Source organism: Paramormyrops kingsleyae, chromosome 1, assembly GCF_048594095.1.
Source record: "Paramormyrops kingsleyae isolate MSU_618 chromosome 1, PKINGS_0.4, whole genome shotgun sequence".
Taxonomy (NCBI): Eukaryota; Metazoa; Chordata; class Actinopteri; order Osteoglossiformes; family Mormyridae; genus Paramormyrops; species Paramormyrops kingsleyae.
Window position 1 is genome coordinate 42,914,744 of NC_132797.1, and position 23,623 is coordinate 42,938,366.

The 23,623-nt window shown below is 39.9% G+C and overlaps 2 protein-coding genes and 2 long non-coding RNA genes across 5 annotated transcripts; 1 reads left to right on the forward strand and 3 right to left on the reverse strand.

Annotated features, from left to right (window-relative positions):
- Positions 1 to 5,636: 5,636 nt before the first annotated feature.
- Positions 5,637 to 9,844, reverse strand: LOC140578731 (uncharacterized). The gene is made up of 3 exons (XR_011983007.1): positions 9,737 to 9,844; positions 6,379 to 6,463; positions 5,637 to 5,963 (listed from the first exon to the last, which is right to left on the reverse strand). It is a non-coding gene; the product is annotated as an uncharacterized lncRNA (long non-coding RNA).
- A 1,245-nt stretch (positions 9,845 to 11,089) lies between these two features.
- Positions 11,090 to 14,423, forward strand: LOC140592533 (uncharacterized). 2 transcript variants are annotated; one of them, XM_072715939.1, is made up of 5 exons: positions 11,090 to 11,335; positions 11,703 to 11,758; positions 12,173 to 12,367; positions 12,456 to 12,535; positions 13,129 to 14,423. In XM_072715939.1, exons 2-5 carry the CDS (start codon positions 11,741 to 11,743, stop codon positions 14,087 to 14,089), a joined length of 1,254 nt encoding a protein of 417 aa, XP_072572040.1. In that variant the 5' UTR covers positions 11,090 to 11,335; positions 11,703 to 11,740; the 3' UTR covers positions 14,090 to 14,423. The 2 variants fall into 2 exon arrangements, with proteins under 2 accessions (XP_072572040.1, XP_072572041.1); XM_072715940.1 differs by lacking the exon at positions 11,703 to 11,758.
- A 77-nt stretch (positions 14,424 to 14,500) lies between these two features.
- LOC111839476 (uncharacterized) lies at positions 14,501 to 16,193 on the reverse strand. Its single transcript, XM_023803424.2, has 2 exons — positions 15,841 to 16,193; positions 14,501 to 15,403 (listed from the first exon to the last, which is right to left on the reverse strand). The coding sequence occupies exons 1-2, from the start codon at positions 16,044 to 16,046 to the stop codon at positions 14,512 to 14,514; spliced, it is 1,098 nt and encodes a 365-aa protein (XP_023659192.2). The 5' UTR covers positions 16,047 to 16,193; the 3' UTR covers positions 14,501 to 14,511.
- Positions 16,194 to 22,819: 6,626 nt separating this feature from the next.
- On the reverse strand, positions 22,820 to 23,602 carry LOC140578730 (uncharacterized). The gene is made up of 2 exons (XR_011983003.1): positions 23,365 to 23,602; positions 22,820 to 23,265 (listed from the first exon to the last, which is right to left on the reverse strand). It is a non-coding gene; the product is annotated as an uncharacterized lncRNA (long non-coding RNA).
- Positions 23,603 to 23,623: the final 21 nt, after the last annotated feature.

Sequence of the window (23,623 nt, forward strand, 5' to 3'; positions counted from 1 at the left end):
AAAAATACGTATAGGATGTGGGGATGTGACATGATGGTGTCAAAAACTACTGTCTGGCACTAAAGACCATAAAGATTGTCCTGCTTTGATCCTACTCTTTCTGTAACTTACAAAATAAATGTTAGGAACTTAATTGAATGTACACTCACCTAAAGGATTATTAGGAACACCATACTAATACGGTGTTTGACCCCCTTTCGCCTTCAGAACTGCCTTAATTCTACGTGGCATTGATTCAACAAGGTGCTGAAAGCATTCTTTAGAAATGTTGGCCCATATTGATAGGATAGCATCTTGCAGTTGATGGAGATTTGTGGGATGCACATCCAGGGCACGAAGCTCCCATTCCACCACATCCCAAAGATGCTCTATTGGGTTGAGATCTGGTGACTGTGGGGGCCATTTTAGTACAGTGAACTCATTGTCATGTTCAAGAAACAACAACAACAAATTTATTTTTGTATAGCGCATTATCACAACATTAAATTGTCCCAAAGCGCTTTACAGCAATTTGAAATGATTCGAGCTTTGTGACATGGTGCATTATCCTGCTGAAAGTAGCCATCAGAGGATGGGTACATGGTGGTCATAAAGGGATGGACATGGTCAGAAACAATGCTCAGGTAGGCCGTGGCATTTAAACGATGCCCAATTGGCACTAAGGGGCCTAAAGTGTGCCAAGAAAACATCCCCCACACCATTACACCACCACCACCAGCCTGCACAGTGGTAACAAGGCATGATGGATCCATGTTCTCATTCTGTTTATGCCAAATTCTGACTCTACCATTTGAATGTCTCAACAGAAATCGAGACTCATCAGACCAGGCAACATTTTTCCAGTCTTCAACTGTCCAATTTTGGTGAGCTCGTGCAAATTGTAGCCTCTTTTTCCTATTTGTAGTGGAGATGAGTGGTTCCCGGTGGGGTCTTCTGCTGTTGTAGCCCATCTGCCTCAAGGTTGTGCGTGTTGTGGCTTCACAAATGTTTTGCTGCATACCTCGGTTGCAGTGGTGGAATGTAACAAAGTATTTATACTTCGTTACTGTACTTAAGTACATTTTTATGTATCTGTACTTTACTTAAGTAAAAATAATAATGCATACTTTTTATTTTACTCCATTACATTTTGCGGCAATTATCTGTACTTTCTACTCCACTACATTTCTACAATTTATGCCGTTAGTCGTTACATTTTCTGAACGCAATTTCCTCAAAATCTTGCATGAAAAAATAGTTAGCCTATTGCGTTCTGGCGTTGTTTGCCATTTCCTACCAATCAGGTGGCTTTATTAGCTCCAATGATGGCAGAGCGCGCGTCAATTAGCAGCAGGAGCTGGTAGACTGGCTGGATTTCAAGAAGACGAGACGTTCAACATGACGCCACCCCACCACTAGTGTTTGGTTACTGGTGTGTTTCCCTTTTACTGCTCTTAACAGATGTGTTGAATAGTTTTGCAAGTACATAAACGATTTAAAGATGTATCATGTCCTGATTGGTTTATCTTAATGGTATATTAGTGGGTAATACATATTAGATAACTTGTCATCCACATAATTCTAAGTTAGGGTACACACAGTATTGCAGAGTATTGCAATAAGCACACCCAACTTTCCAATACACATATACTGTATAGTTGCTAGTAATTATTACGAGCAATGACATCGGTAGAGGCGTAAGTTAGTATATCTACTATTCTTTTACAAAATGGCACACCTGAGACGTTGAGACAAACCATTGTGTGAGTACTTTTACTTAAAAAAAAATACTTTAAAGTAAATTTAAAAGTAATTACTTAGTACTTTCACTTAAGTAAGATTGTTGATGTAGCACTTCTACTTTTACTTGAGTACATATTTTGCAGGATATTTGTACTTTTACTTAAGTACTAAGCTTCAGTACTTCTTCCACCACTGCTCGGTTGTAACGAGTGGTTATTTCAGTCAAAGTTGCTCTTCTATCAGCTTGAATAAGTCGGCCCATTCTCCTCTGACCTCTAGCATCAACAAGGCATTTTCGCCCACAGGACTGCCGCATACTGGATGTTTTTCCCTTTGCACAACATTCTTTGTAAACCCTAGAAATGGTTGTGCGAGAAAATCCCAGTAACTGAGCAGATTGTGAAATACTCAGACCGGCCCGTCTGGCACCAACAACCATGCCACGCTCAAAATTGCTTAAATCACCTTTCTTTCCCATTCTGACATTCAGTTGGGAGTTCAGGAGATTGTCTTGACCAGGACCACACCCCTAAATGCATTGAAGCAACTGCCATGTGATTGGTGGATTAGATAATTGCATTAATGAGAAATTGAACAGGTGTTCCTAATAATCCTTTAGGTGAGTGTATATTGGCATTATATATATTATCTGGCAGTGCTATATATTTGGGTTCATATGAGACCAGAAGAGGCTTGTTGGCCGTTTGAATTGTGACATTGCTCTCATATCTATTTATTCTGGAATAGTTCTTGAAATGTTCTTGAAATGACTGGAAAAGTGAAAAAGCATTCAGTATTGTTGGCATCAATAATCCTATAGAAATAGCATCCTGTTGAAGCCACCCATGTAGAAAAAGTCCTTAAAAAGCTGCAAATATGAATTATAAGATAAACTTTTTCATTTTGCCAAACGTGACCTCAAAAACCTCACTGACCAAGTACATTTCACTTTTCTGACCTTGTACATTATTGATTAACTGTAGTCTCCTTGTCTTAAGCAACTCTGTGGCTGACATATTCACTTTGTCACACAGGATTCATGCAGTCAAGGAAGCTAGCACCTTGTCCCTTCCCAGTTGTTGACAAGCAGACAGATGAAGGGCTGGATAAGAGAGTCAGTTGATTTATTGGTCATCCTGGTCCCACTGGCGTGGGACTCATAAACACCTTTATTTGGCATTTCAAGTTTTGTCCTATCAAAGTACAGCCATTATATCAACATCAAAATTTAAAACTTACCTTCTGAATGGAACAGTACAACTAAAAGTTTGGTAGATACAAAAATAAGTAATATAAGAAAATTATTATTCTTACTAGAATTACAATACAAGTTACAATACAATCACCAACATTTTCTTTATATGAATGTAATATTTTTAACTCATTTGCTTTTTTTTTGTTTAATCAGTCAGTGATGGCACATGAAAGATGAACCTAATTACATCAAGACAAATCCCACAAAGTGCTCCTGGGATGGCAGATAAATAGCCCGACCCTGCACATGGACCCTAAGCACGTCCAATCATATTTACATCCATAGTGTCACGTCCGTGCAGACAGGCGAGCGAGGAAGCAGGCGAGTTGAGCCAGACTGACAGGTAAACGGGTTTATTGTCGACACCAGGGCAGACATCCACGAACTTTACCACAATACATGACACCACAATGACTGATCTGGGGAAGACTGACTGAAACACGGACTAAATACACAAGATTAGGCAAAAGGAACAGGCAACAGGTGAGTACCATCAGGGATTAACATGAGGTAATGAGGTGGGCGTGGCACACACGAGGATTGGACGGAGCTGGGCGTGACACATAGACTTAGTCCAAATGTAAGAAAATCTTTTTTTTTTGTATTCGAGGACTGGAATTTAAATGTTATTATACATACACAACAGTAGATGCCATAAATAATCTGCCTCCTCAAATGTCATTGACAAAATCAACATTGTTTTATCAGCATGACATCGTATGACCGGTGATCACCTTTTTGGCCTGTGAAGGGTCCTCAAGGCAAACTTTTTAGTTTCTTCTGATCCCACCCCCTGTCAATTAAATGACATAATTTGACATGGTAGGGTTGGTCAGCAGGACTAATTATGCAGTTTTGTATCACACCGCTTGAATTTTTAAATAGTGCAAGCAAATATGTGAATTTGCATATTTATGTCATTAGTAAATATCATAACTGTGTAACGTTTGCCATGGAATGTTCGTGTTTCATTAGCATGTGATTGTTGAGTAAATTGTTGGCTTCCCTGTCTGTGCCACTGGTAGTATTAAACTAATAGTGGCTGCTAATAAAGAGAGCGACTTTTATTTTAAAAGAGCTATTATCTCTAAAATGACTGAACCACTCATCACTCTATATAATATATAGTTTTTATATATTGATTCCTGTAGGCCTAAGAGTATCTTGTTTTTGTTCTAGACCCAGATCTTTAGAGTTTGCACATTCTACTATGTATTCCAACCCCTCCCCCCCACACACACATAGTTCTAAAACATGCTGTTTAAGAAAATTACTGTTTGCAAGTCATTTGCCCAAGATTTACCCTGCTATGTGCTTACTGTTATAAGTTCCAGGCTTGCCAAACCCACCAAACATTTAATGAATTATGTAATGTTTGATCTCCAAAACCACTCCTTTTTCTAATATAAAATATCAATGTTGACATTGAAGAACATTATGAAATGACTTGTGCATCAGCTACTGACTTGGACCTGAAACTATGTTTGGTTGTTCAGTCCTCAGGAGTAAAATTACATGAGCTGAAACTGATGTAATATCACCAATATCCCAATCAATTTGTGATACTTATATTTACAGTGGTGATTCCAATACATATTGTTTGCATTTTTAATTAAGTTAAAAAGCTAACAAGGGGTTCAAGACACGCCAGAAAAATAAGTAACAAAACACTGGAGGCAGGACTAGGAAGGCAAACTGCAACAACCACAGATGGTAACATGAGTACAATGACTGACTGAGGAACAGGACAAAGGCAGGCACAAGTATGCACTCAGATAACAAAGGCTAACAAAGGGCAAGTGAGGACCAACACAAAAATCAACAGTGAAAAAAAATACTTGTAGGATTTACTTAGTAAAATCCTCATAAAATGAAGTACAACTCACATGCCAGTATCAATGTAAGTTTACCTAGTACTGAACATAACATTTATGAAGATAAATAAATGTTACATAATTATACTCAAGTAGCAAGTTTTATTTACTTCAATTAATTAAAATCAATTAAAAATCAAGTAAAATCAATTTATAGAGAAGAACTGTCACGTTCCGAGGGCAGGCGAGCCGGAAAGCAGGCGAATCGAGCCGTACTCACAGGTAAATGGGGTTTTATTGAACAAAGGACAGACAGGTAGGGACATCAACGGACACTACAATGACGGATCTGGGGAAACTAACTGAGACATGGACTAAATACAAAAGACTAGACAGACATAACAGGACACCGGTGATCACAACCAGGGATGAACACGAGGTAACGAGGTGGGCGTGGCACACATTAGGATCGGACGGAGCGGGGCGTAACAAGAACATTACTATAAAAATATTAAGTAAATCTTTAATATAATAAATCTGTCATGACCTGCTTGTTCGATTCTCGTGTGTGCCACGCCCACCTCGTTGCCTCATGTTAATTCCCGATTGTCATCACCTGTTGTCTATTGTTTTCTGCCTATCCTATGTCAGGACAGATGCAGCCTCTGGAAAATCTAACTATTGTAAATATTAAAAAAAAAACTTCTCTGAGGACTTATTTTACACAAAATGTCAACAGCCAAAATTAAAACCTTAAAACTCTCGGTTACAGTGCAATTGCAACATTTAAACCTTTCTGTAATCATTTAACATTTAAACTTACATACAAGAAAATAGTTTTCAAAGCCAACAATTAGATCAAAAATTTAACTTCTAAGAGAGCAATTTCAACTTTAATTCTTGTACTTTTGGGGACATCGTCATTGCATCTAGTTCCAGAAATAGTTTCTGAAATACCTTAAAAGTGTAGTGCAGTTTTGGGGGGGGTATGCAAGGTTGAGGGCATAAATTAACCCCATAAGCAGCATGCAAGCTTTTGCAGTACTGCCACATCCAGACATCATCTCCTTGCCTTCAAAAGGGATGGATACATCCACTGGCTCCTCTCCATCAGCAACCTGGACAACCAGGATCTTGAGGACGTGTTGAGTGGCATCACTGCGGCTGTCCTCCTGATCATTTAACAAAGATCAGCTCACATTAAATTGAGTGAAGAGTATTTACAGTGAAGCAGGATTAGTAAAACATTTGTTGCAAGATGTCTGTATTCCACAGTAAATGAGTGACTGTTGCTTTTATATTGCTTTCAGCCTCCGCTGTGAGAAGCCAAAGCCTCCATACTTTACAGGGACAGAAAACCCTATGACCTTGTAACCCCAGAGCAGGTTTATTTTTTGTCATTATGCTTGTGAATCATTAACAAATCTCTTTTCAATTTGTTGGCTTTTCCATTTTTTTATTTGGTTGAGCAGAATAGTTCCATCCCTCCATCTTCTTTCCTTTCTTACTTAAGAACCAACTTGCTTTATTTATAATACATTAAGTTTTGAAATTGTATCATAAAACAATTAAGATTTATTAGGCAACCTTCAAGAAGTTCCTCCTCTTTCTCCCCAAGGTACATGATGAGGCTATGGATAACAGCTTCACGTCTCATCTCAAGTCTTTGGTTCTGTGAAAAAATTATGATATCAACACTAAACAACTATTTAAATACAATGAACAGTCAATTGAGAGCATACATGTGCAAAGAGCAGTGATTTCTGCACATGAAAAGCTAAAGTTACAGAGTGCAAGGACTTGTGCTATGCATGTGGACTATAGTTGTTTTTGACGGCCTGTCTTAATTTAGTTTTAGTCTAGTCTTTGCATCAAGCTGTCATTTTAGTTATTATTAGTCTTAGTCACGTCCATACTCATTTTAGTCTAGTCAAGTTTCAGTCGACTCAAAGTCTGAGCATTTTAGTCATATTTTAGTCAGAATTATCCATGACTATTTTAGTCTAGTTTTAGTTAACAAAAACTGATGACATTTTAGTCTAGTTTTAGTCAATGAAAATTGTATTTTAATCTCTTTATTTAATGCAATTCTATTTTACCTAGTCAATATAGTACAAGTACCTAGCAGAATAGACAAAAACAAAATTTTCTTTTAGTCAAATGCATTTCACAATTAAAACAAGGTTCTTATTATTATATTATTGTTACCTGATAGACTACTCTACATCCATTCCAGACACGGAAGACACTCTGATTTGAATTTATAACATTTATTTTGCCAACCAAACATGTTTGAACTTAGAAGTACACACAAATTTAAATAAAATAAATAAATTAAATAATATGCATCTTCTTGCGCGGGACTATCTTCACTGAAGCTGTTCCTGGAATCTAGCACAGGAATAGATACAATGTCAGGACAGATGCAGCCTCTGGAAAATCTAATGTAGTAGGAGGAGAAAACAACAAGGTGTGTGTTATTAAGTCCTGGGGGGTGAGTAGCCAATAGGAGAGGGCGCTCAGACTATAAGGGTTACCCCAGCACAGATGCTTTATGCTCCTTTTCGGCGGTCATTTTAATTGTTGGATTCCCAGTCTGTTCCGGGATTAGTGGTCAGGACATCTTGCACCGGTGTGTTCAGCCCCTGGGTGGTGTAAATGGTACAAGCTGCGACAGGACGCCTGACGCTCCTAAGGTGTGAGTTAAATGTTTCGCCTGGTTTGTAGGTGGGCAGATAGCGTTACCTTATAATTAATTAGCCCTTACCTTACTGTTCTATTACTACAGGGTCCCGTGTGCTGTGGTGCGGCGGTGATTGCTGCTCCATCTTACGTGGAACCACTGCTGCTCTGCCTATGGCGGCTCTGTGCTGCCTTACTGCTGCTGTTTAGTGACGTTTGCACCGTGTCGCGCTTTGAGCGCTTCCGGTTTGGTTTGTTTAGACGTTTTGGAGAAAATTATATTTGATAAGCGTGGACACTTGGCAATCTGTACAAAACATCCTTTCTGATAAGATGTCTGATAAGAATACATGGGTAAAGGGAACACTTTGAAGCTTTGTAGGCATTTTAGCAAGCTAAAGCTAAGTAGCAAACTGAGAACGACAGCTCAGTTGTCTTAACCCCCTGGGGCCTGAGGCCTTTTTTCCACTTTCGAAGTAGTCTGACATGCCTTGACATTTTTAAATATTTCACCTATCTAAAAAACACTTATCCCAAAGTGATACATTTGCTTTTATTCAGCACAAACTCAGCACCAATAATCTGAGACCTCTTAGAATGTTATTATTCTATTTTTTGTTAAAATCAACTTTAAACATATACTTTTCAAAAACCTATTTTCAGACATGCTGAGAAATTGTAAAAAATCACATTATAGACATTTCTAGGTAAGACTTTTGAGCTCTGAAACTTATAGACACAGGGGTTGGCTACACATAGGTGAAAGTGACATTCAGAAATTTTATATGGTTTGATTACTAAAGTGTTAGAACTTTGGAGTGACACTCTTTTTCTCAAAGTCAGTGGTCTTCACAATGAATATTGATGAGATAGGTGTCCTCACACCTGTAGTAGTTTGCATACTGTCAATGGCCCATCAGTCTGGAATGTCACTGCACCCCACACCCATCACTTTGGAAAGGCAGTTTGAAACGCAAGAAAAGTAGCAACAATAAAATCCCTTTCACAGTTTATTGATAGATGGAATGAAAAATGAAAAACTGTGACTATATAAATATAGAAAGCGATAAATATGATGCAGTGACTATAATTGACGCTCTGGGGACGAGGGCATCATCGACCGCGTATCTTTCTCGTGTATTTCAGTTTATATCTCGCTGAAATCATTATGTAGAATCATGAAAAAAACACTGACTAAATCCGTTATCTGTCTTCTTTTCAAAACTTCCAATGTCAGAAGTATTAAGGTTTTTAAAATTAGGTTAAATAGGCAAAAAAGCAAATCGTGTCACCTTTCTTTGTTTTACTTGCGTCGGGAGCGTGTAGGACCGCTCTCAGCGGAAGATCGCTATTCACGTTCTAAATACGCTGCGTTTGAATCGGCGACCACGTGATTGCAGGCACACAGGCTTAGCCCACTGAGCTATGAACACAGGTATGAGCTTCGCTGCTGAAAGTGGCAACACTGGCGCAAAGCTTCAGCGGCAGAGACGTATCCGTGTGCTATATTGTAGCCGATCAGTGTAAACACTACCCAGACATGTGCTCTTGTTTATTTCGGTCACAATGGGCGTATTCACATATTTCTTCACCCAATACTAACTGTCGGATTATCATGTTATTATCATGCGAATAGCGCGATTTGCAAGTGGGTGGGCGATCAGAGCCGCTTCGAGACGCAGACGCTTAAGTCAGTCACTCTTGTTCTTTCTATTCGTATCACGAAGCTGTAAAAATATATTTAGTTTCTACCTATATATATTTGAAAAGTAGACCGTCCAAAGTTTCTGAGGGTATTTTTAAAATGTGTATATGACAAAAACTCGCGGAGTTATTTAAACGGTCTCGCGAGAATTCTGTCAGATCCCGCCGGCGGGATCGCCGGTCCCAGGGGGTTAAATCTTGGCGATCTAAACTTTCAAGCTTTCATTACTGTATGACTAGATATATGTCTAAAGGGGTAGTGTTTGAAACATTGAAAGAGCGTTTTTCGGAACATTGTGCGTAGATCTGGCTTGCCAGGCTAGTTACCATCCACGTAGAGGAAGGCTCTGGCTACAGGTCATGTAAAAATTTCGTTGACGAAAACAACACTAATGTGGACATACCGCATATAAAGCATGAATCTTTGTGCTCTATAGCTTCCCTGCCCCTGCACACATCATATTTTCAAACATGGCTCTTGAGAGTGTGTTTGAGAGAGAGACAACAGGTCCTTCTCTGTTCAGAAAAATATAAACAGTCAAATTTAGAACAAACTCACCTGGCTCAGTTTATCCAGGAACGGCCTCAGCTTGGTCCCCATGACACCTCCCTTGGCCTTCGTCAGGGCAGTAAGTTTTGGTGTGTAGTTTAAACATGAACCTCTGCTCCAGGGAATTCCTCCTTGACCTGAATTGACAAAAGATTCAAAAGTACAAAATTAAGTACCAGGTCAAATACACACTTATCACTTTCTCTCTCTCACACACTCACTTAGTCTCACACACTCAATCACGCACACACATGCAGTCTCTCTCTCTCACAATGCTCAGCTTAAAAAGAGTAATTTGATGTACAGTTGTAACTGGGAAAGAAGTGCATTTGCAGTATATATATTTTTTATAAAAGTAGTTCATAGTATATCATTCTAAAATCTAATTATTGTTACTGGCCTACAACTTTAAGGATTTAAAGATTAAAACGCTTTAAAAGCTTGTTCTTCTTTATGTCGTTAAGAAGCTCCTGTCTCTCCATCTCCAGTGTGTCAGTAGTTTCACCACTTGGATGTGGGGGAAGATAGTTAACCTCTGCTTTCTTCGGTCTCTTACAGTTTTTTGCAGGATTTCTCTCACCAGGAGATTTTCTTTTTAAGGAGTTGATATCATGTTCAGGACAAGGTACTCCATCCCTTCTCATTTTACAACGGTAATTAGCCAACTTCCATTTAAGATGCTGCTGCCACCCATATGTGCCTGGAAATGTTGCAGGTTCCCCTAAGTATGGATGCTTTTTTAACAGAGCTTCTATGACTGCCTCAATCTGAGGACCAGCAGGATTGGCAATACAGTGGTCCCTTGCTATAACGCAGTTCACCTTTCGCGGCCTCGCAGTTTCGCAGATTTTTTTTAGTGCAATTTTGCATGCTTTTTTTTTTACAGCGCATTGTGTTCTGCGTCCTGATTAGCGCATTGTGTTCTGGGTCCTGATTGATTGACAATGGTCTACAGCCAATCTCCTCCGTGCCGTGTCTCCTGTACAGTACAGAATGCGTTCAGCTTGTCAAATTTACATAAATTTTCGATCGCTAGCAGTGTGACTCTGAAGTGCTGTACTGTATGTTTGTAAGTTTTCTCCCCAACAAACCCAACAATGTCGACGAAACGTTTTGCACCATAAAAGGCACCTGCAGTAGCACCCAAAAGGCAGAGGAAGATGCTAACCATCGCACAAAAAGTTGGACTTCTGGACATGCTAAAGGAAGGTAGAAGTTACGCGGCTGTAGGGCGCTATTACGGAATAAATTAATCTTCGGTTCGTTACATAAAGAAGGAGGAAAATAACATAAGGACGACAGCAACAATAAGTTTCAACAAGGATGCAAAAAGGGTTGTAACTGTCCGCAACAAGACAATGGGCTATGTGCACGTAACTAAGGAGTTCTACTTCCGCCTCCTTGAGTGTGCGGTCGGCCATTTCCGGTTCGTGGCATTGTTATTTTGATTGCGGAAGATGGCGTATTTCACCCGGTGTCTACAAGGCCTCCCGAAAATTGACGTGAACGACGTCCACAGGATTGTCCACCACTGTTCGTCTGCACCCGGTTCCAAGCGCGAAAAAGGATTTAAACTGTACATATCAAGTTACATCCACAACTTTGAAGGTGAGTAGCAGCGATAGCTAACGTTACTTCAGCTGTTAGTAGCTAGCTCATCTGTTAATGTAAGACAGCAGCTAAGTATATTACTAATATCAAATCGTGACAATACGACATACTTTATTAGTGTTTTTAAATACCTTATTATGTTGGAATGATTAGCAACTAGTGTATATTTTAATTTGGGTTTGTTTTTCCCCTCAGTGTCCAGGAAAGATCCAGTGTCAGGCGTAGTGTGTGTGAGGGCGTTATGTTCAATGGACAGATCAAAACCACCTCACAGTTTAAGTGTATGAAGTGTAGGGTGAAGATAGCGTTAAGATGGTTACCCATGTTCCTGGGTTAATCGTGTTCTTTTGGTTCTTTGCTCTAGGTTAACCATGTTCATTTGGTTGGCCATGTTCCCCATACATGTTAAAAACGACAAGTGTACGCTAAGTGCTACGTTACTGCTATGTTTTCACTAACAGCAACCAGTGGTGTAGTATAGCCTGCTTTTCCAGGCACGCTGAACATCCCAGTTAGGTGAAACACATAAGATGTGTAAAAGTTTATGTAAACCTGCTGAGTCTAGGTAGGTAGGCTTATACTGTAATCTTGGTACTTGAGTGAGGTTACTGAGTGTACCTACAAATCAAATAGACTGCACCACTGACAACATCAAACCAAAAAGATTATTAACCCCTGTACTAACAGTGTTTACAAGAAAATAGTTACGTTTTTACTAACTATTTTAACTAACAGTGTACAAAAATGAATAGTAGCCTACTTGAGTAGTCCATATAAATACAGTATATGCTACTCTTAAATTTTTTTTTTAACATTTTTTACATCTTGTTACAGGTGGGGCTGAGGGATTCAATCCCTGTAGAGCTGGCCCATCACAGCTGTACATGTGTAGCTGGATCAGCGCTGTGTAACCACTGTGTGGCCCTACTTTTCCAGTCTGCACATTATTCTCAGCTTGACATAAACGTTGTTCCACCAGTGCTGAGCTGTACGGAGAGTGAACAGCAGTGGCACAAACCAAGAACCATGGCAAGTCTTTGAATAATATAACAATAAATTAAATACTACATTTACACACACATCACATTCTCTCACTGCTTATGGCTTATATTCACAGGGTGTTAAACCAGGTCCCGTCGAAAAGATGGCTGTGATGTCTGCCAAACCAAAGCAGAGGACCATGGCCGAGGGAGTACGGTGAGAATTTGGCTTGTAGTTAGTAACATACAGCCAGGTCCCTAAATATTGAGACATTAACACAATCTAATCTTTTTGACTCTATTCACCACCAAAATAGAAATAAAACGAAAAGATGTGTTTTAACTACAGACTTTCAACTTTAATTTGAGGGTATTTACATATCAGCTGAATGGTGTAGGAATAACAACAGTTTGTATATGTGCCTCCCACTTTTTAAAGGGACCAAAAGTAATGGGACAAATTAAAAATCATAAATCAATTCGTTCCGCTACTTTTGTTCCCTTAAAAAGTGGAAGGCACATATACAAACTCTTTTATTCCTACACCATTCACCTGATGTAAACGTTCACTTGTATGTAAATACCCTCAAATTAAAGCAGAAAGTCTGCAGTTAAAGCACATATTGTTCATTTCATTTCAAATCCATTGTGGTAGTGCATAGAGCCAAAAAGATTAGAATTGTGTTGATGTCCCAATATTTATGGACCTGACTTTATTAATTCATTTGTTAGGCCTACTTTTTTTCAATCAAATCAAGGAGTATTTATGAAGTGATGAATTTTACTGATGTTTCAATTTGTTTCAAATAGGTCCACACTGTACAAAGCCGTCAGTGGAGAGTTGCTGGACCTGTCCGTTCTCAGAGTGTCCGAGGTCTACAAAGACTTCACCCCTCTTTCTGCACCACCTGTTTGTGCAATGGGTATCTCCTGTGAGGTGCCACTAGTGGACTCTGCACTTGGTTTGGTACAAGCAGGCAGTCCCCTGTCATACCAACAACCCAAGGCAAGAAGTCGCCCTGTTGCTCATAATGATGCTCCACCACGCCCAGATTTACCATTAGCTGGCTGCAGACTGGAGACATCACGCAGTATGTTTGTTTTCACTGAGCATCAACAGCTGCACTTCAAGTCACTTGAGGTTACTTGGGAGATGGCTAGAAAAATAGAGGATGCAACTAGGGGTCAAAGTACATCAACAGACTGGCATAGACTGCGAAAACCCAGACTCACTTCCTCACATTTTGGGGAAATATGCCATGCTAAACCATGCACCGTAGAAAAGATGGCAGACCGGCTGATGAAAGGGATCCGTCAGTCAGCAGCAATGAAGAGAGGTCTTGAAATGGAAGCTGATGCCATCGAAGAGTACTGCAAGCTCAAGAGAGTGAACTACTACCCTTGTGGCTTCATCATACACCCCGACACTCCATGGCTAGGTACATCCCCAGATGGGGTTGTCTTTGACCCAAAAGAAAGTCCTGAATTCGGCCTTGTGGAAATAAAATGTCCAAATATTAAGAGCTATGTGGATTATCCACATCTGAAAATGAAAGACGGCAACCTGGAATTGAAGGAGGGTCATGGCTACTACTGGCAGGTGCAGGGTCAGCTGCTCCTAACAGGAATGGAGTGGTGCGATTTTGTGGTGTTTGCGGAGGAAGACACTCTAATTCAAAGAATATACAGGGACAGTAGTGTGATGCAAGAAATAAGAGAGAGAGTAGACTTCTTTTTTTTTTACACATACCTACATAAATATCTGCTGTAATAAACATGATTTATCAGTAAACCATGGCCTCTAAGACCTGTCTTGTTCTTGTTGATTTTCCATTATAATGTGAGGCCTTCAAGTGGGTTGTTTTAAGTTCATTTAAGTTCCTAATCAGAAAATGAGCTAAACAGCGTTGTAACATTGACCACTTGACTTAAAGTGTACACAGCAAAGGTGAACCCACACCGATGTGTTGCTAGATTTTAAACTAATATTTAATGAGTTAAGCCCACTTGAGGGAAATTAAACAACACGAAGAGACACCAAGTTGATATTTCAAACAATTAATTTATTAATTAAATAAATGTCAGTAGATGTAAGGCAAATTAAATTGTGGTGTGAATCAGTGTGATGTTTGTTTAAAAAAAAAAGTGAAGGAGGAAGAGGAGCAGCCAGCCATGAAGCAAACAGTCAGATATCTACAGTACCTGGCTCTTATGTTCTCTCCAGTCTTTGACCAGAGGTCCATTTTGGTAGTTGCTCAAGATGCATGCTACAGTGAAAAGTTGGTTTATGCTTCCAGAAATAGACAAAGGGATTACAGTGTCAAAAAGTTTGTTCTCCTTAACTCGCCTTATCAGCCTTTCAATGTGAACACGCAGCCGCGCAATTGACTGGGTCTCCAGGACGTCATGTGCTGCCATTTGCTCCTTATTGAAGCGGAAGGCAGGCCTGTGAAGTTTTCCAGGCACAAGGTTGTCCACCCTAAAGCCCTTGTCCACCATCACAGCCATGTTAGGGGACAGGAGAGGTATGATGCCCGACAGTTTGAAGAGCTCACGGTCACTGATGGAGCCCGCATAGAGCGCAGAAACAAATGTCAGAGGACCATGTGGTGCCATGCCAATCATGGCCTTGAAGGTACAGTGTGACTTGTAGTGTGAGTACACCTCACTCTGTAGCACAAGTGAGGATGGAGTGTGGCACCGCAGCTCTGTGCAGTCAACAATGACCTGAGTGTCTGCATAGTCCTTGAACTCAGAAGGTAGGTTGGCTGTGATTTCTTCAGGTTTTATCCAGATACACACAGCTCCCAGTACACAGTAAAGAAAGTTTGCCCAGGTTGTGATGATCCTGCTGGCTGTTGTCCGATGGATGTTAAATTGGTGGCCAAGCTCTCTCTGTGTGCATCCAGTTGATAGATACTTTAGAAAAAGAAATAACTCATCTATGGGCAGCAACTTAGTTGATCTGTTCGAAATTCTCTTCTCTGCCTCAGAGACAGATGCCTCTCTTGTCACACGGATGATCCTTGATGTTGCTGGCTCGATGAGCCTCCAGAATGCCATAAGGTGGTCATAAGAATGGAATCTTTTAAACAAAACACAAAAATAACATTGTTAGTCATGGTAGACTAATTCAGTTACACATGGTCAATCATCTTACTTTTTACTCGACTTACTACATTTGTTTTACATGAAGAAAAGACTTGAAGGGATTGTCTGAAGTGAATCAACCCATAGTCATGGGCCCAGTTGTTCAAAAGTAATCCAAAGGGATTTTGCTTAACAAATTGAATTAAATCTTTAAAATTGGTTATTCAAAGGGAAAATCCTGATCCCAACACAAAGGTGGATTCCAAGTTGGAAAATACTCTTGTGAGGTGGACTTTTAGTGGAGCAACATTTTACCATGTGTAGCCCATCTTTACTTTCACTAAAATACAGGACGTGCATGATTTTTCGTTCATCACTGTTAATATGGTACATCAGCTTTCTGCAATTTAAAACACCTTAATCATGACTTACCTGGTATAAAATCGGATGTCCTCGTCCGATCCTGCAAAGCGCCTCAGTCCAAAACAACTCGACAGCTGGAGAGCCTGTATTTGTAGTTCGAGCTCCTTTACTTTCTCGCGAAGTGCATCATTTTCCTCAGCCAACTGACCTGCGACCCTTGCTGTTGTACGACTGAGACAGTAATCGTGATCTGGTGCCAAGGTAGCCACCTCCATCTCTTCCTCTGAGTCGATGTCATGGACAGGAGGAGGGGGGCTCTCCGCTCTGGGTCTCCGCTCCCACACACTCGCCCTCAGTGCCGGTATTTGAAAATTGTTCCAAGAAAAAAGGGCAGGAACAGCCCCTTTCTTCAACCTTTTCAATTTTCCTGGTTTGTTTATAAAATTGTCCTTTTTAAAATGCCTGCCGCAAACACGACTCGTCTGGTTTGGGGAGAAGTCGTCCCGCCGCACTTTTACCTTCCATTCGGCTCTCACTGACGCATCCTTGGGAAAGCTATGAAAGCTTAAAATACTATTGTACCTCGACGAATTCGTACAAAGGGGTACACAACAATGGAGTGCGGTCTTTTTTACTCGTTGATATGCCAACCGCCTCTTCTTTTCCCGATATCCGCTCATATTGAAACGTGTATTGAAAACTGATACTTGAAACTGGCGCCTCCGGAAAATCTCCACAACAACACTGCCTACCGGAAGTTGTCGACCGTACACTCAACACACGGAAGTTATCCGGAAGTTCTATTGTGCACGAATCGGATTGTAAGGATGGAGTCCGCTTTAGCTTTGTGGATCAGTGACTGCAGGAAAAAGAACATTACGCTGGATACCAACATTATCCGCACAAAAGCTAAAGAGCTTTATGAGACTTTTGCTGACAGCGATGACGTCCCTGACAGCGAGGAGAAGGATGATGTGGAGCCCAGGCCATCGACGAGTGCTTTTCACACAGAACCAAGCCCATTTAATGCCAGCAAGGGCTGGTTTGACAAATTTCAGAAACGCTTTGGACTTAAAAGTGTTTCACTGCATGGAGAGGATGCCTCTGCGGATACCGCTGGAGCAGAGGCATACGCGAACAACAAATTTAAAGCGATCATCGAGGAAGGGAGATATTAGCCTGAACAAGTTTTTAATATGGATGAGACATGCTTATTTTGGAAATGAATGCCCTCTCGCACCTTTATAATGCAGGACAAAGCCAAAGCCCCAGGATTCAAGGCCCAAAAAGATCGCGTGACTCTGGTTATGTGTGGAAATGCCATGGGCTTTATGATAAAACCTGGGCTTATTTATAGGTCAAAAAACAAAGCCCTAAAAAACAAAAATAAGAATGCGTTGCCCGTTTACTGGATGCACAATGCAAGGGCTTGGATGACAAAAGCGCTCAATCTGAATTGGTTCAAAGAGTGTTTCATCCCAGAGGTCAAGCATTATTTGAGAGGAAAAGGACTAGACTTTAAAGTGCTTCTGCTCGTAGACAACGCTGGAGGCCACACTGATGATTTATCGTATGATGGCATGCAAATCGAATTTCTGCCGCCAAACACTACATTGCTGATTCAGCCCATGGACCAAGGCATCATCCGCGCTTTCAAGGTTCTCTATACGTGCAACACCCTGCAACATCTTGTTGAGGCTATGGACTCGGATCAAGATTTCTCACTAAAGGACTACTGGCGTGAATACACCATTCAGGAGATGAAAACTGAAATTTTAAATGACTGCTGGAAAAAAATGTGGCCAGAGGCAGTGCACAACCCTACCGAATGCTCTCTTGATGAGATCCATCACTCTGCGGTAGATACAGCTGTGAATAGATGTTTACAGCCTTAAAACATCTATAATAATTGTAAAAAATAAAGCTGACTACTTTGCAGATTTCGCCTATTGCGGGTTATTTTTAGAACGTAACTCCCGCGATTAATGAGGGACCACTGTATAGTGGAATATTGTTTCAGCTAGTATTTCAAGTATGTCACAGTTCAAGCTTGGATTCTGGAGGAGTGAGCCGTCACTTTCATAAGCCCTATTTCCTACGTGAAGGGGAATTTCAACATTAAATAAAAAGTTGAGTATCACAAAATTAGCAGGTCATGGGTCTGTTCGATACTCTGGGGACTTTTGTAAAATGATGGTGTCAGATGAACTAAGTGAGGAACTGTCATCCTGGCAAGACTGATCCTGTGACACTGGAGACGAGGAAGATGCACCATCCTGGATGGGGATTAATGTAAGAATAACAGAAGGTTCTGTTTTTACTAATTTGATTGTGTCTGTCCTTAACCTCATCAGTTGAAGTTAGATTGAAGAACTGATTATCAATATCTTGGTCCAAGTACATAACAGTAAAATTTCCTTGGAGTTGAAAATTATCTTTTGCAGCAACCAAAAGCTCATCTACAGTGTTAGGGATTCCATCTGGAAGGGTTAACTTGTGAACCTTAGTCTCTTCCATGATAACTTGTAGTTGGATAGGTGACGACATTATCAATTTTTGGCAAGACAACCTGCAAGAAAAAAACATATTTCAAAAGTAGAGTTGGGTTTTGTAGGCCTGGGTGATAAATTGATGAGGGAACAATAAGACATGGTCAATACAACATCGATTAAGTTTTTGACGAGTCAGGATTAGATCCTTATTATACTAAAAAATGCACATTTAATCAATATAAAAAATGTAACATATTATAAATACAATATATATACACTCACCTAAAGGATTATTAGAAACACCATACTAATACGGTGTTTGACCCCCTTTCGCCTTCAGAACTGCCTTAACCCCCTGGGGTATGAGGCCTCTTTTCCACTTTCGGGGTAGTCTGACATGCCTTGACATTTTAAAATATTTTACCTATCTAAAAAACATTTATCCCAAAGTGTTACATTTGCTTTTATTCAGCACAAACTCAGCACCAATAATCTGAGACCTCTTAGAATGTTATTATTCTATTTTTTGTTAAAATCAACTTTAAACATATGCTTTTCAAAAACCTGCTGAGAATGCTGAGAAATTGTAAAAAATCACATTATAGAAAAAAATCACATGTCTTCTGGATTGAACTCTTGCTTGGCTCCTGACTACTCTCTTTGCTCGCCCCTTCAGATACCGTGCTTTTGGACTGTGTGTTTTCTGTACATGTCTGTTAGGTGCGTAAGGAGCGACTGCCTTTTTGTTTCTGCGAACGTGGTGTTTACTGTTGTTTTGGTTAGGGAGTTAGACTTAGTCTGTGTCATTTCGTTTCCTCTTGTTTTCATTACCCTTAGAGTTACCTTAGTTTGCGACGTGTGCGTTACCTGCTTTGGTTGTTATTTTGGAGTGGGTCACTCCCGAAGTTTGTTGCACCTCGTGTTTGTTAACGTGTCTGTGAAAAAATATAAAAAAACTACGAAAAAAGATCCCTTTGTTTCCAGTGCTTCTTTTTCCCGTTCCCTGGTTATCTAGTCTTCCCCTCTCCCTTTCCCTTACCTTTCTGGCGATCCCCAACCCTAGACTGGGGATCGTAACACCAATAATTTTATGAAAATCCAATGATTCATATATTAATGTAACCCCCATAAATAACACGGTTACAAATGGAGAGAAGTCTTCCATAAATAAATTTAATTATTTAATAAAGTTTTTCATTATTATTATTTTTTAATTATTTTCATGTACGGAGAGAAAAAAATATGGCCTGTGGGTTGATGTCATATCCCGTTTTATCAAAAAGCGACGCGAGTTTTTTAATACAATCTCTTCTCTGTTTTAGTTTTGGATGGTGGAGGCACAGGCGTGCACTTCTCCTTGCAAGAGAACCCAGCATAGTGATTTATCAGAACTTTATTTTAATCGAAGATTACATTGTGGTTAGAAGATCGCTTACTGTCACGTTCAGGCAATAGGCGAGCCGGGAAGCAGGCGAGCGAAGCCAGGAAGTCCGGTAAAGGGGTTTATTTGTACGAAAGACGAAGAACAGGCACGGACAATACAATGACAAGTCTGGGGAAGACTGCCTCAGACGAGGACTAAATACAAAAGACAAGCTAGACTTAATAGGACACAGGCGATCACAATCAGGGCTGAACACGAGGTAACGAGGTGGGCGTGGCACACATTAGGATCGAACGGAGCAGGGTGTGACACTTACCTTATGTTTCAATCCCCCTTTTCCATTTTTTGATAACTCCGGTGAGTGGTAAACGGCATAGCTATTAGCATGTCTATGCAAAGTTAATTTTGAACATGATTATTATATTACTTTTGAGTTGAGATATTTAGATGGGTATATTTAAGGAAAAGAAAGCCAGTCGGAGTAAAGTTAAATTGTTTAAGTTGCTTAAACTTCTTAATGCTTTGTTTTTTTTTATCCACAGAATGTTGCGCGGGTTTTGGGTAAAATGGAAGTTGTTGGATATTGGTTATAATGCTTAATGCATTATGTTGAATAATGGAATTATGTATATAATCCCTTAAATGTTTGTAATTTCAGCTGAATGAAAATGATTTTGACTGATATGGTTTTTTTTTTTTTTTTGTCCTGGAACATCGTACCCCATTGGAAGGCGAGCCAGTCCCGATAGATCCAAAGCATCACTGGATTTGAAATACGGACTACTTTCAGATAAGATTTTTCCCTTTTTTTTCCCCCCTTATCTTTTCAATAATCACCCGGGCGGTGTATTTCACTAATATTTTTGTTGTTACCTTATTATTTTCTCGTGAACTGAAATTTGCATACACCTATCTTGGAAATCTTTTCCGTTGTTACTTTTTTGTTTTATTTTTTTTCCGAAGCTGTAATTTGTATGGTCATTTTGCAAATCCTTTGTTTATTACTTGAATGACTATTATTTCAAGAATGATCGTTTGATGCATATACACTCACCTAAAGGATTATTAGGAACTCCTGTTCAGTTTCTCATTAATGCAATTATCTAATCAACCGATCACATGGCAGTTGCTTCAATGCGTTTAGGGGTGTGGTCCTGGTCAAGACAATCTCCTGAACTCCAAACTGAATGTCAGAATGGGAAAGAAAGGTGATTTAAGCAATTTTGAGCGTGGCATGGTTGTTGGTGCCAGACGGGCCGGTCTGAGTATTTCACAATCTGCTCAGTTACTGGGATTTTCACGCACAACCATTTCTAGGGTTTACAAAGAATGGTGTGCAAAGGGAAAATATCCAGTATGCGGCAGTCCTGTGGGCGAAAATACCTTGTTGATGCTAGAGGTCAGAGGAGAATGGGCCGACTGATTCAAGCTGATAGAAGAGCAACTTTGACTGAAATAACCACTCGTTACAACCGAGGTATGCAGCAAAGCATTTGTGAAGCCACAACACGCACAACCTTGAGGCGGATGGGCTACAACAGCAGAAGACCCCACCGGGTACCACTCATCTCCACTACAAATAGGAAAAAGAGGCTACAATTTGCACGAGCTCACTAAAATTGGACAGTTGAAGACTGGAAAAATGTTGCCTGGTCTGATGAGTCTCGATTTCTGTTGAGACATTCAAATGGTAGAGTCAGAATTTGGCGTAAACAGAATGAGAACATGGATCCATCATGCCTTGTTACCACTGTGCAGGCTGGTGGTGGTGGTGTAATGGTGTGGGGGATGTTTTCTTGGCACACTTTAGGCCCCTTAGTGCCAATTGGGCATCGTTTAAATGCCAAGGCCTACCTGAGCATTGTTTCTGACCATGTCCATCCCTTTATGACCACCATGTACCCATCCTCTGATGGCTACTTCCAGCAGGATAATGCACCATGTCACAAAGCTCAAATCATTTCAAATTGGTTTCTTGAACATGACAATGAGTTCACTGTACTAAAATGGCCCCCACAGTCACCAGATCTCAACCCAATAGAGCATCTTTGGGATGTGGTGGAACGGGAGCTTCGTGCCCTGGATGTGCATCCCACAAATCTCCATCAACTGCAAGATGCTAGTGTATACTGTATACAAGATGCTGGCAGTATACTGAGTGTATACTGCCAGCCTCTCATCGTAGTAATCGGAATGGCCAGATTTATTTTTTTTCCTGTTTTTGGGTTGTGGACCATTGTTGATACAACCGTGACACAGCCTGCTGCTGTCTCAGAAACACTCATACGCATTCATTTGTTGACAACTATCGTCCCCTGTTCAAAGTTGCATAAACCTTTGCCCCTCTGAAATGCACATGCAGATTTCCTTGGCACCTGCCCAGTCTGAGCATGTGATGCATCAATAAATAGAATTAATACAAGCAAGAGCGGTTTACAGCTGTTTATGCATATGTGTGTGTGGATTATATTTAAATTACATTGTGGGGATCAAATGTAACCAAAAGGTTGTCATGTTGAAAATTTGAGTTTTCCCCATAGAAATGAATGAAGAGTCTTCATCAAGATATACAGTGGTACCTCGGTATATGTCCTTAATCCCTTCCAGATCCTTGAACTTATATGTTCACTGAATGGTAGCAACTGGCGTACTGACACTTGTGGGCAATTGTACCCCATACTGTCACATAAAATCCTAAATAACCAACCAAAAAAAGAAATCTCCCAAAGGAAAAAAAAAAACCAAAACAAATAAAAACTGAAAAGCAGTATCCACCCAACAGCATAACATCTAAGTATTGTTACCCTTCAGTGTGCATGGCAGTAGAGGTGTGATGAAACAAGGATTATTTTCCTTAACACCCAGTGAAAAGCTTATCAAGTGGATAGCGTTAAATACATGAAAATTCTTGAGGAAACCCTTTCTCAATCAAAGTCCTATGACTGTGACACAGATTCACCTTTCAGCAGAACAATGACCTCTAGATGCATTACTTTGCGCTGCTATGACAAGACATTACAATGCATTTTAACCTTTATATTATAACGAAAGCAATTTCTTGCCAAATCAGCACAAAATGAAAATAAAATAAGTATAGGACGCTGAAGAAAATACTGTGCAATATGCAATAATGGACTACTTTGATAGGGAGAATGAAGACAAGAAAATTACAAAACATTCTGGTAAACTTTTATTTCACAAATATACAAATAATCAAGAAATAAGTAAAACTTTCACATTGGATAAAGAAATATAAAAAGTGATGCTCCTGTCCTTCTGCATTCACTTCCCCTATGTTACAACAAGCACACGAAAGACCCGATACGTAAATTTCACTTAAATTACAGACATTTCTAGCAAGAAGGCCTGTGAGTGTTATTTTAATTGCTGTAACAAAGCAGACAGCTGTATCACATTCTGTATCACTGGCTGGTACACCAAAGTCTAATTCTAATGGTAACTTATTAGTTAGCTAAGTTGTAGTCACAAAAAACAAATTGGCTTTAATAAAAACGCTAAAAAATGAAGCAGCCCTAGTCACAAAATACATCAAACACACAAAACACAACCGAATGTTTAACGATATGCTATTTTCTTTGACGGATCCTTGGAAGGCATCTGGCATACACCACATGTAATTAAAGTTCATAGTAACATTACAAGTAAACATAAAAATAATAACTCCAAAGTGGTCATGGAGATCAATGCTCCAGTCACCTGGTTAGCAGGTCTGTTTCCAAACATGGAATCCATGATATTTTGTTTTTAAGGCAGCCAGCACCACTTTTATTTAGCTCTCTTTTCGACTTTTTCAGTTTTTAAATCTTGTTCATTATTTGCTCCGCTATTCTGATATCCCTTGCCTTCTGAAATTCACTCCTACTTGCTTCGTAAACTTTTGTTTTCCACTCGGGCGACTCTAATACCACCTATGTCACATGCTCCAGCAGTCTTTCAGGGCCAGAAAAATGAGCTC

Bases quoted from the DNA above. Each gene is read 5' to 3' on its own strand.
- LOC140592533 (XM_072715939.1), top strand. The intron at 12,368-12,455 runs GCAAGTCTTTGA...TTATATTCACAG, and splicing joins GGCACAAACCAAGAACCATG to GGTGTTAAACCAGGTCCCGT. The intron at 12,536-13,128 runs GTGAGAATTTGG...TGTTTCAAATAG, and splicing joins ACCATGGCCGAGGGAGTACG to GTCCACACTGTACAAAGCCG.
- LOC111839476 (XM_023803424.2), bottom strand. From the start codon at position 16,046: ATGGAGGTGGCTACCTTGGCACCAGATCACGATTACTGTCTCAGTCGT. The intron at 15,404-15,840 runs GTAAGTCATGAT...TTTGTTTAAAAG, and splicing joins GACATCCGATTTTATACCAG to ATTCCATTCTTATGACCACC.